At 60.9% G+C, this 18,039-nt stretch overlaps 2 protein-coding genes across 3 annotated transcripts; both read left to right on the top strand.

Annotated features, from left to right (window-relative positions):
- On the top strand, nucleotides 1–3,364 carry RRP8 (ribosomal RNA processing 8). The gene is made up of 6 exons (XM_085216734.1): nucleotides 1–362; nucleotides 439–1,091; nucleotides 1,696–1,825; nucleotides 2,486–2,592; nucleotides 2,677–2,773; nucleotides 3,108–3,364. The coding sequence occupies exons 1-6, from the start codon at nucleotides 264–266 to the stop codon at nucleotides 3,216–3,218; spliced, it is 1,197 nt and encodes a 398-aa protein (XP_085072860.1). The 5' UTR covers nucleotides 1–263; the 3' UTR covers nucleotides 3,219–3,364.
- On the top strand, nucleotides 3,355–15,800 carry LOC100545101 (F-box/WD repeat-containing protein 7-like). 2 transcript variants are annotated; one of them, XM_085216743.1, is made up of 13 exons: nucleotides 3,355–3,752; nucleotides 5,599–5,769; nucleotides 8,600–8,902; nucleotides 10,165–10,247; nucleotides 10,707–10,845; nucleotides 11,341–11,475; nucleotides 11,574–11,697; nucleotides 11,859–11,995; nucleotides 13,320–13,433; nucleotides 13,939–14,120; nucleotides 14,378–14,603; nucleotides 14,938–15,148; nucleotides 15,294–15,800. In XM_085216743.1, exons 1-13 carry the CDS (start codon nucleotides 3,618–3,620, stop codon nucleotides 15,560–15,562), a joined length of 2,229 nt encoding a protein of 742 aa, XP_085072869.1. In that variant the 5' UTR covers nucleotides 3,355–3,617; the 3' UTR covers nucleotides 15,563–15,800. The 2 variants fall into 2 exon arrangements, with proteins under 2 accessions (XP_085072869.1, XP_085072870.1); XM_085216744.1 differs by lacking the exon at nucleotides 3,355–3,752 and adding an exon at nucleotides 4,512–5,524 and having other exon boundaries at nucleotides 8,600–8,905.
- The last annotated feature ends 2,239 nt before the right edge of the window (nucleotides 15,801–18,039 follow it).

The following is an 18,039-nucleotide window of genomic DNA, read 5'->3' as shown; positions in this document are numbered from 1 at the left end:
GGGGCGGGGCGGGGCGGGGCGGGGCGGGGCGGGCACGGCACAGCGCGTACCTGGGCGGGGTACCGGACGGAGGGAGGGGGCGAACCGGGCGGGGCGGGGCGCGAGGAGTTACGGGCGGCGCTACCCGAGCGCCGCAGTTCACCCTCCGCACTGCAGGGGGCGCGCTAACCTCGCGTGGCCGGGGCTGCTCCGGCCGCCGGTGCACGTGGGGGCGCGGGGCGCTGGGTCGGTCCGCTCCGCTCCGCTCCGTTCCGAGCGCCGCGATGTTCGAGGAGGAGGAGTGGAACGAGGGCGCGGACGGCCTCGCGCTGCCACGGGCCGTGCCGGAGCTTCGCGGTGATGCCAAAGGCTCTCAGCCGCCGGTAAGGGGAGAGGGGCTCGAGGGGGCGGACCGGGCCGGGCCCCGCCGTGGGAGTGACGCCGCTCCGCTCCCTGCAGGTCTCCGCCGCGGTGGAGCGGAAGCGGCGGCAGCGCCTCGCGGCCACCCTGCGGCGGCTGCAGGCGGCGGGCGCGGCTCCGGTGGGGGCCGGGGAAGCGACTCGAAAGCGGCCCAGGAAACGCGCGAGGACCGCGAGGGACCGAACCGCGGCGGAGGCGGCCGCGGAGGGGCGGCGACCCCGGGACGGGGACGGCGCCGCTGGGGCCGGGGCTGAGCTGCCCCCGGGTGTCCCGGAGCCGCCGCGGCGGAACGCGGAGCCCGCGGTGGGGGATTCGGCGGCCGCGGCGCCGCGGCTCACTCGAAAGCAGTGGCGGAACAAACAGAAGAACAAACGGCGGCAGGAGAAGTTGAAAGCGGAGAAGAACGCGGGCGGAGGTGGCGGTACCGGGCAGGCGGCGCCGGAACCCGCTGATCCGGCCGCGGCACCCACCGGGCGGTCGGCGGCGCTGCGGGCGCGCATGGAGGAGCGGCTGCTGGCGGCGCGGTTCCGGTACATCAACGAGCGGCTCTACACCGGCAGCAGCCGCGACGCCGTTCAGCTTTTCCAGAGCGACCCCGAGGCGTTCCAGATCTACCACCGCGGCTTTGCACAGCAGGTGGGGCGCTGGCCACAGAACCCCGTGGATCACATCATCCAGCGGCTGCGGCAGCGGTGAGCAGCATCACAGAGCCATAGGATGGTTGGGTTGGAGGGACCTCATGAAGCTCCAGCCCCCCACCACAGGCAGGGCCACCAACCTCCACATCTCACAGCAGCCCAGGCTGCCCAGGGCCCCATCCAACCTGGCCTTGAACACCTCCAGGGATGGACGGGGATCCACAGCCTCTCTGGGCAGCTGTTCCAGCACCTCCCCACTCTCACAGCAAACAACTTCCCCCTGACATCCAACCTCCATCTGCCCTCCCTCACCTTCCAACCATTCCCCTGTCCTGCTGTTATCTCCCCTTTCCAAGAGCTGACTCCCCTCCTGTCTGTAGGCTCCCTTTAGGTCCTGCAGGCTGCACTGAGGTCACCTTGCAGCTTCTCTTCTCCAGGCTGAACAAGCCCAGCTCCCTCAACCTTTCCTCATAGGAGACCTGCTCCAGCCCTCTGATCATCTTTGTGACTCCTCTGGACTCTCTCCAACAGCTCCCCCTGTCTTTCTTATACTGAGGGCCCCAGACCTGGATGCAGCACTGCAGATGGGGAGAGCATAGAGGAGTGGTGCTGGGGGGCATGAAGGGGGTACAGCGTTACCAGCTCTGTGCCCCTGCAGGTCAGCCTCGCTGGTCGTGGCAGATTTTGGGTGCGGGGACTGCAAGATTGCCAGCAGTGTCCGGAATAAGGTGCACTGCTTCGACCTGGTGCCGCTCAGCCCGCTTGTCACCGTCTGCGACATGGCTGAGGTAAGGGGCTGTGCTGTGACTGGTGCACCAAGGAGCCAGGTGTGCTCCTTGGAGGGCAGGTGGGCTGTGTGTGGTCAGAGAGGAGCTGCAGAGCCGCACTGTTGTTGTACTGATAGTGACAGAGTGCATCCATGTGCTGCCTGGCGACAGAACAAGGGACAATGGACAAAAACTGTAACCTGGGGGTTCCATCTGAACATGAGAAAGAACTTACTAACTGCGAGGGTGCCAGAGCTCTGGCACAAGCTGCGCAGAAGGAATATCTCCTTCTTTGAAAATACTCAAATCCACTGGCATGCTTTCCTGTGCCGCCTGCTGTAGAGAACTTGCATTATGGGGGGTTAAAGTGGAGAGATCTCCAGGGGTCCCTTCCAACCCCTGCTTTCCTGGGATTCTGTAATTCCTGGAGATCCATAGGGTGGCTGTGTGCTTGAGGCTGCCTGTCAGGTAGCAGGATATGGGATGGGCATCACGTGGGGAGCAGAAGAGGATGGTTGAGAGCACCTGCTGGAAGTCAATGAGAATTCCATGCTTGTATGTTCTGAATGTGGGGTCCTGCTATTTGTGGCCCCCCTCTCTGAGAAGGTGCTCAGCTGAATCTCAGAGTCAAGGGAATGCCAAGGGCGGGGACAGGCCCCATTCAGTCTGTTTGCTCTGCAGGTGCCGTTGGCAGATGAATCGGTGGACATCGCAGTTTTCTGCTTGGCGCTGATGGGCACCAACCTGCAGGAGATCCTAGAGGAAGCCAACCGCGTGCTGAAGCAGGGGTAGGCAGGGCTGTGTGCCAGGCAGCAAGGGAGCGCTGGGCAGTGCGTGCACTGGGACCCCTCAATGCCGTGCTGTCCCTGCAGCGGTACCCTGATGGTGGCCGAGGTTGCCAGCCGCTTCGAGGACCTCCGAGCCTTCATGAATGGAATGGCTCAGCTGGGCTTCAAGAGCGTCAACAAGGTGGGTCTTCAAGGGTCCCTGGAGCACACGGTCTGGAGCGCGATGCCCTGGGAAGCGACCGTGTAGGGAAGGCGGGGAATAGGAGGCCGGGACGGGGTAGGGAGGCAGCCACGGGCCGCGAGTGTGGGACTGGGAGGAGCGGGGCACGCTGGGATGCGGGCCTGGGGAAGCCGCGGTCGGCGTTTTAGGGTTGGGGCGCGCAGATGCCACAGGGCAGAGCTGGGGAATGAGGGGCTGGGATGGGACGGGGAGGAGCCGGACTTGGGGTGGGAGAACGCAGGGGCCGCGGGGCCGGGACGGCCGGGCCGACTCGCGCTGCCCCCGCGGCCCGCAGGACCTGTCCAGCGCCTTCTTCTACCTCCTGGAGTTCACCAAGGCGGGGCCGCCGCGACGTCGGCCCTGCGCGGGACTGCGGCTGCTGCCCTGCCTGTACAAACGGCGCTGAGCGGCGGAGCTTCCGGTACGGCCCCGGCGAGGGGCGGGGCTGAGGGCGGGACTTCCGGAGCAGCCGCGGGGCGGCATTTCCGGCAGTCGGCGAAGAAGGGAACTTCCGGCGCGGCGTCGGCGAGGGGCGGAGCTTCCGGCCCGTTTGTACGAGCGGAGCCGACGGGGGATTCTCCGGCACGGCCCGCGCCGAGCGGCGGGCGGGACTCCCGGGCGCGGACGGAGGCGGGGCTCTTCGCGGGCGGGGCGCGGCGCCGGGCGCCGTCGGTGCGCACGCGCGGTTGTCAATAAACGGCCGTTTCCGTGCAGTCGCACCGCCTCGCTGGCGCGCGTGGGCGGGGCGGGCGGGGCCGCGCCTGCGCAGTGCGGGCGGGCCTGTTGGGCGGCGGGCAGCGCCGCGATGTCGGGGCCGGGGCCGGGGCCGGGCCCCGGCGGGGGGAAGCTCGACATCAACCGCGCCGGGGTGGCCGAGCTGGAAGGAGCGCTCAGCGGCATCGGGCGGCGCCGCGCCCGCGGCATCGTGCGGAAGAGAGAGGTGCGGCTCCGGGCCGCGGGAGAGGAGGGGCCGCGACGGGACCGGGCCGCCGCCTTCGGCCTCGGGGCGGGGGGGGAAACGCGGGGTCCGGGCCGTGCCACCTCCGTGGGGCCTCGCGCCGCGCTCCCCGCCCGCCGGCTCCGCTCTTCCCGTCGGCGCGGAGCGGCCCCGGCCCGTCCGGCTCCGTGTCGGGGCTGAGCCTGAGCGGCGGCTCGGGGACGGGGAAGCGCCGTCGCGGTGCTACCAGGGAGCCGGTGCTGCCTGGGCCGGGCCGGGCCGTCGCCCGGCGATGACGGGGCGGGGCGGGAGCGGGAGCGGTGCCTGCGCGCGGCGGTCGGTCCCGACGTGGCTGAGCCGCCTCCGTGGCGGCCCCGAGGAAGGGACGCGTGCGTGCGGGACGCGGCAGCTCGGCGGGGAGGTGAACGGCGTTTGCGGCTGAAAGCGCCCGCGGGGTCGCTGCCGGAACGCGGCATCCCTGCCGGGACCCCGCGAGCGGCGAGGTGGGAGGAACCGGGAGGCGGAAGGCTGGGCTGGTAGGAGGAGGCTGGAGGAGCTTGGCTTTTTTTGGCCTGGAACTGAGGAGCTGAGAATGCAGGGTCAGCGGCTATAAATACAGCAGGAGTGTAAACAGTGTGGGGGTGGAAGAGAAGCAGCCCTTGAAACAAAAGAGCTGAGGGTATGGGAACAGGGCGAGGCGGATTCGTAGGAAGGAGGGCTGTCGTTTGAACAGCGCTTTGGGATAACGCTGTGTGCTGGGGGGAAGGAGGAAAGGTGTCGTGAGAGCACGCGGCGAGGCTGAGAGCGTGGTGGGAGCTTTGCTTTGCCCCGATGGCTGCGTCAGCCGCTGCAATCCTGCTCCCATCCCGGGTGCTTTGAGAGCCTTCTGCTTTGTGGCAGAAATGGCGTGGAGGCTGTGAAGGGTGCGATGGTGGGCAGCAGAAAGCTGGGCAGGAGTTGGGTGGGGGTTGTGCTGGGCGATGGGCACCGTGAGTGTACAGCAGGAGGTCGGGGATGTTTCCAGCTGTTGGAGTTTGGCCGTGTGGGCCAGCAAATGCACTTCAGTGTTGGCATCGGTGCTGGAGGACGTCGTTCCCCGTCCTGAGCTGCTGTCGTTTGCTTTTGGGCCACCTGCTAGAAAAGGCTGTAGGGCACCAGCGAGGGTAAACAAATGAGCTCACAGTAACAAGTTTGTGAAAAATAAGTTTGTATCGAAACCTTATGTTGGGAAAGGTGTGCTGGTTGTCAGTGAAGCAGGACTGTCCCACGAGGCAATGAAATGCAGTACTTCCCTCATAACCGCCTCTGGTTGTCATGGCATTGCTCTGCAAGTGTTTGAGACGTACCCAGCACACCCCAGAAGGTCAGAAGGTGCTTTTTGTTGGTTCTTCCCAGGTGCTGAGGGACGTGGTGTGGTGGGTATGGAGGTGATGGGGTGATGGTTGGGTAGGTGATCTTAGTGGTCTTTTCCAACTTTAATAATTCAATGATTCTGTTACCTTTCCTGTGAGTCTGTGCCATATTGTCACTGCTGCTCAGGACAGGGAGAGTTTGTGGAAACAGTAGGCCTGGGAGAAGCATCATCTGACAGAAACCATTCTGTCCCTCTAATGGGTTGGTAGTAATGACGTGAAATACAAAGGCAGCACTCCATCGTAGCAGCCCAGCTCCTTCCCCACGCGCCCCAAAGTAGCAAAGGGAGCTGTGGCTGTGAATGAAATAAAAGCTGGTGGGTCTGGGATCGCCTGCCAGGAGGCAGCAGGACAAAGGCATTGGTAAGCCTGGTCCTGCCTGGAGCTGATCCCTGGGTGTCTGAGCTCTGTGTTCAGTCTCACTTCTCCTCTTGCAGGAACTGAAGGGCTTCAACTCTCTCGATGACCTTCTCCATGTCAAAGGCATCACCACCCGCATCCTGGAGCTGAACAGTCAGCGCATGACCTGCAGAAGGCGGCCGAGCAGTGAGGAAGCTGTCAGGGTGAGCCCTGCTCTGCTGGGGGACAGCAAAGCTCCTGTGCCTCAGGTAGGAAAAGAAAGAAAGTGACCTTCCTGTGCGGTGGGGAGGGGATCCTGCCTGCAGCAGTGCAGGAGCTGGGAAGAGGTTGGTGCAGGCGCAGGGAGATTCACCGGTCAGGAGACGCACCTGCTTTGGCCACTGTGACAAGGAGGCTTCGCCCTCTGAGCTGCTGAGCGGCCTGTTGTAGTGCCCTTCGAGGCAGCAGGGGGCCTTGGGAGCATCCCAGCAGTGGAGATTTTGTGGCCCCCACTGCGCTGTTCTGGTGGAATGAGCAGTGGTCCCTGAGTGCATCCTGCTGGAGCTGCTCTGCTGGATGCATCTGTCCCACGGTCCCCATGGAAGCAATGCTCTGACTCCGGAAACACGCAGAGCTTACAGCTGCCTCCCCTGCCCCGGAGCAGCTCTCCATTGGCAGCCTCCTGCAGACAGTTGTTGAGTTCCACTAATTGTTCATCATAAGAGGCCAGAACTGGGTGTGGACAGCAGCTCTTCCTCTAGGCTGGCAGCTGGAGGGGCCGGAGTCCATCCCTGTCCGAGGTCTTTGCCCTCTTGCTCTTGTCTGCATGAGCAGCAACCAGCGTGCTGCCTGCCTGGTGCTGGGGGCTTCAGGAAGCACATCTTCCTGCTGCCGGTCCTCGTGGGGCGAGGAAGCTCCCCAGGAGGCAGGAAGGCTCTGCCCAGTTAAGCCCTCAGACTTACTGCCTGGACGTGGAGGGGCTGCTGGAAGGTGTTTGTGTGCCTGGAAATGTTGCCGATGGCTCGGGGCTCCCTGGTGCTGCCCCAGCGGCGTGGTCTCAGCACCCCACCCTGAGCCCCAGCTCTGAATACTGGAGCAGCTGGGGCTCAGCACTGCCTCCCAGAGAGGTGGATCCAGGCAGGGTTGGGGTGGCTCCAGCCTGCTCTGGGCACTGCCTGGCATTGCCCTGTGCCCTGCTGAGAGGTGGGCAGCCTGCCCCTGCTGTGGGGAGCCAGGGCTTTGTTCCCTAACGTGAATAAGCCCAGTCCTCGCTGCACTGAATGCTGCAGTGCCTGGTAGGAGCCTCTTAAAGCGCCAAGGATTTTCCTTCCACAAGTAAGTTTTTGTGCTGTAACCAAACCGTCTCCTCATTTCTTTTCTGCTCCTCTTCCGAGATATTTTCTTCACCTTTGAGTCATTTCTGAGAAAGGTTGACCAACACCTTCGTGTTTAAAGCGTTTTGTTTTAAAGCATGGATTGAACGTTGCATAACTCGGGTGTGTAGAGCAGCTTAGGGGTAATGTTGCTTCCCTGCTTGCACTTCTTGTCTGCTTGGACTTTTGAGCCTGAAGTTTGTGCCAAGTGCCCCCCCAGTCCTCATCAGATGCTGCTTTCTGGGCTGTGCAGCCCCTGGTGCCCTGTTGGTCCGGCTCTTCCTGTCTTTAGATGGAGAGTGCTGCCTCTGGGTGTGCTGGGATGTCTGTGAGTGAGCCCAGCATACCAGGTGACTCAGATCCCTGGATGAGTTTCCTTGCTTCCTATGAGATGTCGATCTCAAAATATCGTCAGAAAAACATCATTTACTTCCCTATTATGAGCAAAACAGATACTGTGTTGTGGTTTCTCCCCCCTCTTCTGGGCCTGCACAAGGTCCATCGGCAGGCGGTGAGGTTTCCCAGTGACAGGCACCTTCTGAGACTTGGCCAGCAGTGCTGGCTGCCCTGATGCAGCCTGTCTCACTGCGCAGCCCTTCCCAGGCTGTGGTGTGCCAGTGCTGGGTCAGAAGGTTGTGCCCTGCTCCTCTGTGGCTGTGTCTCATCTACGCCATTTATGTAATCACTTTTGTTAACCAGATGTAACTCTCCAAGGAGTAAAATCAACTTTATTTGAAATGGTGGATTTTCAAAGCCCGCTCAGCTGGTGCAAAGCATGTCCCTGCTATCTCTTACCAATGGAATCAGCCCCTCTGGTACCACTTGTCCAGCTCTGTACAGCCTCAGCCTTCTGCTTTCCTCAATTCTGGCTTTATTTTCACACCCTCCTGACCTTTGCAGTTCCTCCTGTGTGCCAAACTTTATTTGAAATGGTGGTTGTGGGCCAGTGATCTGCTTGTACGATCCATTGTCTGAGACCGGTGCAAACAACCCTGGTTTGCTGGGTGAGGTCTGTTCTTGGTGCACTGGAAAACAGTTCCTCCTCCTCCTGTGGCACAAGGACGTTGTTCTGCTGCTTCTGAAAGGTTACTGAATGCTTTTGCTTTTTTGTGTTTGCGATGTTTTTCTCAGTGCTGCTTTTTTGGGGGAGGTGCAGGTGGTAAAGGGGGATGCAGTGCACACCTTCCAGTGATGCAGCCCCGGGTTGTGTTGGTGGAGGGCCACGACCTTGGTGTGGTGCTGCTCGCGCTGCAGCGAAGGCTGATGACAGTGCAGCCTGCACTTCCCAGCCAGGCAGGGCAGCCCCCGTGTGCAGCAGCTCTGCCTTGTGCTCTGTCATGCAGAACGCTGCTCCCAGCTGCAGTAGGAAGGGGCTGGCTGTGCAGAGTGGAGCCGGCGCAGGTGAGTTCAGTGGCGCGTGGTGCCTTGCTGCTCCTGCAGTGTTTGCATCTGCTTCTCGGCCACGTCGTTTGGCCGTGTGGCAGCTGTGCCCTCCTTTTGGGCTGGAAGCTTCCTGCCTCCACACCTTGCTGGGCCGTGGCTGCCTGTGACCTGGGGAAGCACGTTGGCTCTGCCGTCTGCTCTGCTCTTCCCATCTTCAGCTCTGCCCTGCTCACCACTCCCTTCCTGGGCCCCTGTTCTGGTCAGCTGCCCCTATGTGCCACCACTGAGACCCCAGGGACTGCCCCAGGGCCAGCAGACCTCACCCCGCGTCTTTGTCCTGTAGGTAGTGGCTGAGGAGGAAGATGTGTCAGGGCCCTGGGAGCTGGAGTGTGCCGGGAAGAGGAGCGTGGAATCGGGGCTGGAGGCCAATGGCTCCGAGGGGCAGGAGGAACAGGAACCGGTCAGCGCCACGGCCTGCGGAGAGCCAGAGGAGGAGGAGGAGACGGAAGAGGAGGAAGGGAGCTGCTGCAGTGAGGAGGGGGAAGATGGCAGCAACGTTTACTTCTACTACACCATAGGCGAGCGCTGGATAGACTACCTGCAGCGGACAGAGGACAGCGGCTTCCTCCGCCACGTGCGGCCCAAGGTAGCACTGCTGGCGTTGGGGTGGAGGGGCTGTGTGTGAGCTGTGTGTGAGCTGTGTGTGAGCTGTGTGTGAGCTGTGTGTGAGCTGTGTGTGAGCTGTGTGTGAGCTGTGTGTGAGCGTGGTACCTGGGGAAGTGATGGGGGAACGAGGCTCGTCTGTGGGAAAGCTGCCACTCAGGAGCTGGCACGGGTGCACCGCTGTGATCTAACTGCAGCTGGTGCCTTTGGATCCTGCTGCGTGCCACAGCACCGTGCTGAGGTGCTGCTGCAGGTGGGGGGTACTTGCCTGGCATCGCCTTGGGAACCTCTGGGATGTGCCCTGGGGCTGCGGAGCAGCTCGGGTCTGATGGTGGACTTCAGGGGCACTGCCCCAGCTTATCCAGGCACTGCCGTGCCCTGCTCCGTGCTGGGGTCCCTTTGTGATGGTGCCAGAGCTGCTCTCAGGGAATGGGGTTCTGTGGGGGCCAGGCAGAGGCCAGCTTGGACGCAGGGCTGCGGATGGTGTCTGCACTAAGTGTTGAGGAGAAGGAGCCCTGCTCCTGCCTGGGATGGAGTGGCCCTTGCTGGCTTTCTCGCGTCTGTTAGCACCACAAGTCGTCCCCCTCTCCGCCTGTGCTTACTGTGAATTCTGTGCTGTTTGTGTGGAGTTGGAAGGATTCTGATTCCTGCTGATGCAGCCGTGTTGGAGTATGGACTGCTGCACATCCCAGCACGGCTTTGCTTGCAGTTGTCAGGCACAACGTGGAGTGCTGCCCCATCCCTGGAGGTGTTCAAGGCCAGATTGGATGGGGCCCTGGGCAGCCTGGTCTGGTATTAAATGGGGAGGTTGGTGGCCCTGCATTGGCAGGGGGTTGGAGATTCATGGTCCTTGAGGTCCCTTCCAACCCTGGCCATTCTGTGATTCTGAGCTCCTGGCCTGGCTGCAGGACTGCCTGCTCTTTGTTGGACTGTGCCTAAAGGCTAAGCAGGCATTTTCTCAGCTGCTGCTTTTGTCCCTGTGTACTTTGTCTGCTGACCTTTCCCCGTCAAGCCTCATATTCCCCTCAGAAAGACAAGTTCTGTTAAACCCCTTCAGAAGTGAACTCCTCTGCCTGCTCCAGAGTTCAGATGGCCTTCAGCTTCCCCTGCAGGTCCTCAGCATGAACACAGTCTTGGAAGACAGGCTAGGCTGGCTCTGCTCTTCTCGTGCTCTTGGCAGAAGGTCGGTGACCCAGAATGTGCACAGAATGCTCCACCCTGTTTCACCTCGCCGTTGTCTTGCAGATGAAGCGGAAGTCAGAGAATGGCCTGGATGGCAGAGCGCTGTCTCCTGGCAAAAAGCTGTGCAAGGGCTCAGAGTACGGCAGGTAAGATGAGTGCTGTGCGTGGCGAGCTGACCTGGGGAGCGGAAGGGCCTCCTTTCACTGGTCCCATGCAGCCCCTGGGTTTCGTTCAGGAGTCCTCCTGGGGGGGTGGACTCTCCTACTTGGGGGTCTCTGGAAGCTGCCTAGATTTGGTCTTGGTCAGGCAGCTCTGGGTGGGGGGCTTGGACCTGGGGACCTCCAGAGGTGTCTCCAGCCTCAGCCTGTCTGCAGTTCTGTTCTTACATAGAGCAGCTTGGTGTAAAGGGGCTGCGTGTGCGTGGCTGTGGGACTGCGTGTGCAGCTGTGGTCCGTGTGGAAGTGATGAGGAGGAGGGGTGAGCCTGCGGGGGCTCATGGTTCATGTCATAGGGGCTCTGGTGTTCTGGGAGTTGTTTGTGCTCTGTGGTCAGGTAGCACTGGGACATCTCAGCTTTGCTTTGGTCTCTCCCTGGCTGTGATGCAGGACTCTGGGTCCCTGCATGCCCAGTCCCACCACCACCTTTGGGGATCTGCGCAACGCCAAAGCTGGCCAGGCCCGGCGCCGCCGCATCCCCTCTGTTGCTCCTCCTCCTGAGCTGCAGGACTGGCTGCGCACCTTCCAGGTAGGCACGGGTCCTGGCCAAAGCTTTGTCTCCCAGGGCACCAGGGAGCTGTGGGTCTGAAGGGCAGGTGTGGGGGAGCCGAGGCCTGTCTAATGAGTCTGTGTAGTGCCACCTGCTGCAGGCAGGGCTTCTGGGTCCTGCAGCGGAGTTTCAGCAAGGTTTTGCCCTTAGCTCAAGGAGTACAGAAGTGGTCCACCTCTTGTTCCCACTGGGCAGTCTGCCTTTTTTTCCAAGGTGGCATTGCTTTGTCAGCCATTGTACAGCACCGGCGTCCCATCGTACATGGCTAGTGGAGTTCCCGGCCCCATCTCTGTGCTCCTCTCTGTGCTGCGGCCCTGGCCAGCTCCAGAGGCTGTGCTCACCAGCAGCCCACTTGCTCCCGTGGTGGTTGGTGTCACTGCTGGGGCGGGTTGGACGGAGGCACTGCGCAGCTGCAGGGGAGCCTGCGAGGGCTGCTGTGCGTGCAGGCAGTGTCACTGGTGTCCCTGTCCTCAGCGCTGGAGCGGCCCAGAGAAGCTGCTGGCTCTGGATGAGCTCATTGATCGCTGCGAGCCCTCCCAGATCAAGTACATGATGCAGGTCATCGAACCACAGTTTCAGAGAGACTTCATTTCACTGCTGCCCAAGGAGGTGAGTCGAGGCAGGAGCCAGGCTGGCCCGATGCTGTGTGCTGGTTACCAACCGTGGGAGCCTGCCCTGTCGTCGTGACCTGGCTTCTGGTCCTGCAGCTGGCTCTCTATGTCCTCTCGTTCCTGGAGCCTCGGGATCTGCTCCGCGCTGCCCAGACCTGCCGCTACTGGAGGGTGTTGGCTGAAGATAACCTGCTTTGGAGAGAGAAATGCCGTGAGGAAGGTAAAGGTCTCTCCAGCACGTGGCACGCTGTGGCTGGGATCTGCAGTGGAGCACCCACAGCTGCCACTGCTGTGCATCATCTTTGCTCCTGCTGGGTTGGGGCCCTGAGCAGTCTGTGTATTGCCAGGAAGTCTGCGTCAGACTGCTGCTTGTTCCCGCAGGCATTGAGGAGCCCCTGAACCTGCGTAAGCGGCGCCTGCTGAGCCCTGGATTCATGTACAGCCCCTGGAAATTCGCCTTCATGCGGCAGCACAAAATTGACATGAATTGGCGCAGCGGCGAGCTTAAAGCCCCCAAGGTGGGTGCCTTCAGCAGTGTTTGCTGAGAAGCAGATTCTAGACGTGTAGGAAGCTGGTACAGGAAGGAAGCAGCAGGAAAATATCTGTGACCAATAGGATGAGATCAGCACTAAGCATTTGAAAGCTGCTTCAGGAAAAGCTTTAGGTGTCTGGCCTGCCTTCGGGAGGTATAAGTCAGAGGCCTTCACCTGTAAGTATTTAATTTAAATACTACCTTTGTAGCTTCCTGCAACTCCTGTCCCTGCCTGCAGAGAGCAGATCCACAGCACAGCTGGTGTCAGGGATGGCTGCAATAGGTGGTGCAGGGCTGCAGCTCTGCAATGGAAAAAGGGTTGCCCTTAACTCCAGAGGAGTCTTTCACTTCTTCATCCTTCTCTGAGTGTGTGTTGTAAGGCTGTAGCTAACCTTGGCATCCAGGGAGTGATACAAACCTTCTGAAGCTCATCCAGACCTTGTCCCCAGTGCATCCCATCGTGTGTTGTAGAGAACTTAGCTGTTGGTTTTATCTTTTTCTCCAAAGTTCCTTCCTGCTCCTAGTCCCCATCCACAAAGCAAGGAGAGCAAAGTATGGTCACCCTGTGGGAAGTCCCACAGGAGACAACTTCCACCTCTCTGCTTTCCATCCCTGGACTTTCTCTGGACCCCCGGTGTCCCCAAGATCTTTCCTGTGCCCTCACAGCACCCAGGGAACAGCAGCTGTACAAACTGCTGTGTCTGCACCTCTGCAGCAGGCTGTCCCAGACAGCCCTTGCCGGGGCCCCAGCACCCATTGCTGCGACTGCTGTGAGCAGAGCTGCGTGGGGCCCTGCCAGCAGGACACGTGTCCTACATGTCCTACACTGTCCCCTCACCAAAGGACAGCTCTGGGCTGGCCATCATGCTGAGCCGTCCCTCGCTGTGCTCAGCCAGCTCTGCCTGCTGCTGCTTGGGGCTCTGCTCCTACGAGGGGCTCAGTCACTGCCCACTTCCTCTGCCTGCTGCCACACTGTGCTTGGGAAGATGGGAGTGGGTGCAGAGATGCTGGTGCACTATCAGCCACCAGGGAAGGTGGAACTTGTGGTCTTAAATGTGGTCAGTCTTATTGGGTCTAGGATGGAACATCAGCTCTGAGCTCAAAGCTCACGCAGCCTAAACAGTCAGGAGGATCAATCTGGTGTTGGAATTCCCTTGTAGCCCATCATCCCCCCACGGATCCCCCACATGTCTCCTTCGGCTCCTGCTGTAGCTGCTGCCCAGCAGGGAGGTGGCCATTGTGGCCACTGTCTCAAGGCCCATCTGTTCTTACTCACACCTCCCTGCTCGCTCCTGGTCTTCTGTGTTCAGGTGCTGAAGGGACACGATGACCACGTCATCACCTGCCTGCAGTTCTGTGGCAACCGGATAGTGAGCGGCTCGGACGACAACACGCTCAAAGTGTGGTCAGCTGTCACTGGGGAGGTGAGCGGTTGGCCTGAGCCGTCACAGGGCTGCTCTGCTGCTGCTGGGAGAGCCGTGCTGCTCCTCTGCACTGCTGGGGTGGGTGGAGGTAGGAGAGGCGGCGTGGTGGTTTGATGGGTTTGTCTGGTCTGGCAAGGTGCAGCTGGGGAGAGGTGCTGACAGATCCTGGGACTGCAGGAGCGGTGGGGAGAGGCGTCTCGTGGTAGCAATCAGTGTTGGGACGGTGACAAATGATCAGGAGCTGGCTGCGTGCTTTTTCACTGGTGGTCAGCAAATATGGACCGTCTTTCGAAGACAAGGGCAAGAAACCCAACTAGTTTTAGAACAGCAAGCAATCATTCTGGGAGAACTTTGGTGGGAACTTGAGTTTGCGGGGAGATGGCTCGCTGACCTGAGGAGCCTTACCAGCCCCTGCCCAGAGCAAGTCCCCTGCTTTGCTGTCCCCTCTCGCAATGTTGTTCAGCCTTTCCCAAATGAAGGTCTCACATCTCATTGTTCTTTGCAGTGCGTGCAGACTCTCGTTGGCCACACAGGGGGGGTCTGGTCCTCCCAGATGAGGGACAGCATCGTCATCAGCGGCTCTACGGACCGCACGCTCAAAGTGTGGAACGCAGACACGGGTGAATGTGTGCACACACTGTATGGGCACACATCCACAGTGCGCTGCATGCACCTGCATGGGAACAGGTACGGGAGCGAAGGTGTTCAGGGCCCGACTGTGGTATGGGGCAGGTGAAGGTGAGGAGCTCTTAGGGGCTGTGCCAGTCCAAGGGGTGGGATCTGGGGTAGGTGAAAGCACAGAGGAGTTCTGGCCTGGGCTGGTTGCTGTGTTGAAAGAGGCTTCCTGGGGGGGAGGTGAGCTGGCTGCCCCAGGAAAACTGGTGTGCCTGGGTATACCTGAGCTGGGGGAGGTCTGCAGCTGACACAGACTGCTTTGCTCCCAGGGTTGTGAGTGGCTCACGGGATGCCACTCTGCGCCTCTGGGACATTGAGACCGGGCAGTGTCTACACGTGTTGATGGGGCACGTGGCTGCCGTGCGCTGCGTGCAGTACGATGGGCACAAGGTGGTGAGCGGTGCGTACGACTACACAGTGAAAGTGTGGGACCCCGAGAGCGAGAGCTGCACTCACACGCTGCAGGGGCACACCAACCGCGTCTACTCTCTGCAGGTGAGAGCCCGGCCCCTTCCCCTCACCTGCCCGCTGCAGGGACGCAAACCTGCCTGTTCTGACACTTAGAAGAGGCGTCTCTGTGCTGCATGGGCACACGTGCTCAGCAAGTGTTTTGTGTAAGATGCTTTCTGCCCTTCCGTCCGACCCCTCCGTGTGTGCCGAAGGAACGCGCAAGCCGTGCTGCTCCGTGGGGGGAAGGTGCTGCTGAGGCACCCTGCTGGGCCATGGGTGCCACCTGAGCCCACTGCTGGCTGCGGTGCCGGGATATTTTGTGACTCTATGAGAAAGCACCCTCCTGTTTCAGCCCCGCTGACCCGTGTCTCTCTGGCAGTTTGATGGGACGCACATCGTGAGCGGCTCCCTGGACACATCCATTCGAGTGTGGGATGTAGAAAGTGGGAACTGCTTACACACCCTCATGGGGCACCAATCACTTACAAGTGGCATGGAGCTGCGTGACAACATCCTTGTGTCCGGCAACGCTGACTCCACAGTAAAGATCTGGGACATCAAGACGGGCCAGTGCCTGCAAACGCTGCAGGGTGAGTGCGGGTGGGAGGGATGCTGGGGCAGGGTCGCCGTGTTCCTGCCCACCCGGCACAGCGGGGCGGGATGGATGCCGAGCAGCTGGCAACCTGGGGCTCAGCTGGGCGCACGGGAGGACTGACGGGTCCTTCTGCCCCCCAGGGCCCAGCAAGCACCAGAGCGCCGTGACCTGCCTGCAGTTCAGCTCCAAGTTCGTGGTGACCAGCTCGGATGACGGTACTGTCAAGCTCTGGGACCTCAAGACGGGCGAATTTGTGCGCAACCTGGTGGCACTGGAGAGCGGGGGCAGCGGCGGCGTGGTGTGGCGCATCCGAGCTTCCAACACCAAGCTGGTGTGTGCGGTGGGCAGCCGCAACGGGACAGAGGAGACCAAGCTGCTGGTGCTGGACTTCGATGTGGACCTGAAATGAAGCCGGCCGACGCAGGCTGGGAGGGAGGATCCCGCGGGCCGGGCGGAGCAGCTGGTCTTGGTGGGGCTGGCCCCAGAGCAGGCGCTCAGCTCCCCGCGGTCTGTAAATACTGTTTGCAGCCGTCTGGGCCTTATTTATATATGTGTGAACTCCCTGTGGGGAGCCTGCGCCCAGCTGGGGCACTGTACAGAGGAAGCAGCATGTTTTGTACACACTAATATATCGATTTATTTCCGTACCTGGAGCCTGCTTCTCCCCCCTGCTGTTCCGTGGGCCCTCCCTGGAGCTCCTCTGTCCAGGAACAGCGGCTGCACCACCCCTGGTAGCTTTCAGGAGAGGAGCAGGGGGGTGTGGGCTCTCCTGCCTCTCCTCTGGTGTGTGTTCTTGGCCAGGGGAGCACCCTCTGCGTGGAGTCCTTCCTGTTCAGCTTCTGTGTGAAGTATTGTGGCTTTGCTGACGGCGCTGAGCACAGGGTGCTGGGGAGATTGTACAGGGCAGCTCTGCGTGTAGCACAGCCTGCTGCTTACCCAGCTGTGTCCTGGGATGATGTGGCCTTAGCAGAGAGGGAGCAGCAGAGGCAGATGAGGTTCTTCCTTTGAGCTCTGCTCTGGTCCAGAGAAAGGAAGCAGGAAGGATGGGAGCGTTGCTATGGCGTGAGGAAGGGGTGCAGTCAGCTGGAGGCACCTTGCAGTGAGCACAGCCCCACCAGAGCAGGACTGCTGCTGTGTGAGCAGCCATGCTGGAGCTCTGGGCTTGGGCTGACCCAGCTCTGCTGAGCACCAGGCCTGCACAGGGCAGATGTGATGTAGGAGGTCCTGCAGCAGCACGACACTGCACGCAGCAGCACAGTGCCACATTTACAGCTGCTTACGCGGACCTTGCTGCTGCAGCGCAGCTGTGGCCAAGGCAGGCATCCTTGCTGTGGGATGGTGGGGCAGGGCAGATGGCTGCCCCTGCTCCAGGCAGAGCTGCATGCAGCTGTGTCCTGTTTGGTGTATAGAGCCAGACAGCATCTATATTTCCAGCAGGAGCTGATTCTAGGGTCAGGGCCTGGGTCATCCTTTCTGGGAGATGGCTCCCATCTCGTCTGTTCCTCTGCAGCCCTGTTGCAGCCCTGGTACCATTGCTGGCTCCTGCCTGCTGCAAGCATGGATGGTGGGTGGCCAGAGGTGATGGCGGCACAGGAGGTGGGGGTGTATGGTGTGGCTCAGAGCTGCCTGCAGCACATCCTGCTTGTCCTGCAGGAGGATGGATGCGGGGCTGGGGGCTGCTGGGTACGCATCTGGACCTCCAAAATTGTCTCATCCTTGGGTACAGTGCCAGAATGGCCCCGTTTCCCGGCCTCCTCCAGTGGACAGATGGTTTAACCTCTGCTGCAAAGGTCTCTGTGTGTGAGGCAGGTGCGTGTTTTCCCAGCCTAGCCTTTCCCCAGATACACAGCACCCAGCTTCTACAGGTGGATGTCTGTTCTGCGGAGGCAGCAGAGGGGCAGGGAGGTGCTGGGATTCAGGCTGGAGCGCAATGTCCAGGCATGGCTGAGCCAGGCTCTGTGCTGCCGTGTCTCCATCCATAATGGGACCTCTAAGGAGCTTCCTCATGAGCAGAAGGGTTGAGACATAGAATCACAGAACCACAAGGTTGGAAATGACCTGTAAGATCGTCCAGTCCAACCATCTTCTCATCAGCACTGCTACCACAAGCACTAAGCCAGATCTCGCAGCTCTTCATCCAGGCGCCTCTTGAGCACTGCCAGGGACGGCGACTCCACCACCTCCCTGCAGCCATTCCTTGCCTGACCTCTGAGAGAAAAAGTTCTTGCTTATGTCCAACCTAAACCTCCTCTGGTACAACTTGCAGCCATTTCCCCGGGTCCTGTTTGCTGTATACGAGAAGAGGCCAAACCCCTCCTCACCCCAACCTCCCTTCAGGCAGTTGCAGAGTGCAGTGAGGTCTCCCCCGAGCTCCTCTTCTGCACACTGAACAATCCCAGCTCCCTCAGCCGCTCCCCATAAGGCCTGTGCTGCAGACCCCTCACCAGCTTCGTCCTTCTTTGAACCCGCTCCAGGGCCTCAACGTCTTTCTTGCAGTGAGGGGCCCAAAACTGAACACAGCACTCGAGGCGCGGCCTCACCAGAGCTGAGTACAGGGGATGATCACCTCCCTGCTCTGCTGGCCGCACCATTTCTGATGCAGGCCTGGATGCCGTTGGCCCTCTTGGCCACCCGGGCACACTGCTGGCTCGTCTTCAGCCGAGCATCAACCAGCACCCCAGGTCCCTTCCTCTTCACACTCATCCAGCCACTCGTCTCCAAGCCTGCAGCGCTAAAGACAGCCCAGCTCCAAGTGCGTCCAGGCATCCCACAGGGACGTGGGCTGTCGGCGGTGCCTCGTGAGCAGTGGTGTGGGGATGCTGCAGAGGGGGCTGGAGCGTCCTGCAGGCTGCGGGTGCTGGCAGTGCCACTGCCTGGGAATACGTG

Source organism: Meleagris gallopavo, chromosome 1, assembly GCF_905368555.1.
Source record: "Meleagris gallopavo chromosome 1, MGAL_WU_HG_1.1, whole genome shotgun sequence".
In the NCBI taxonomy this organism is placed as follows: Eukaryota; Metazoa; Chordata; class Aves; order Galliformes; family Phasianidae; genus Meleagris; species Meleagris gallopavo.
The sequence above is the reverse complement of the archived record's forward strand: the minus strand, read 5'-3'. Positions and strand labels throughout refer to the sequence as shown.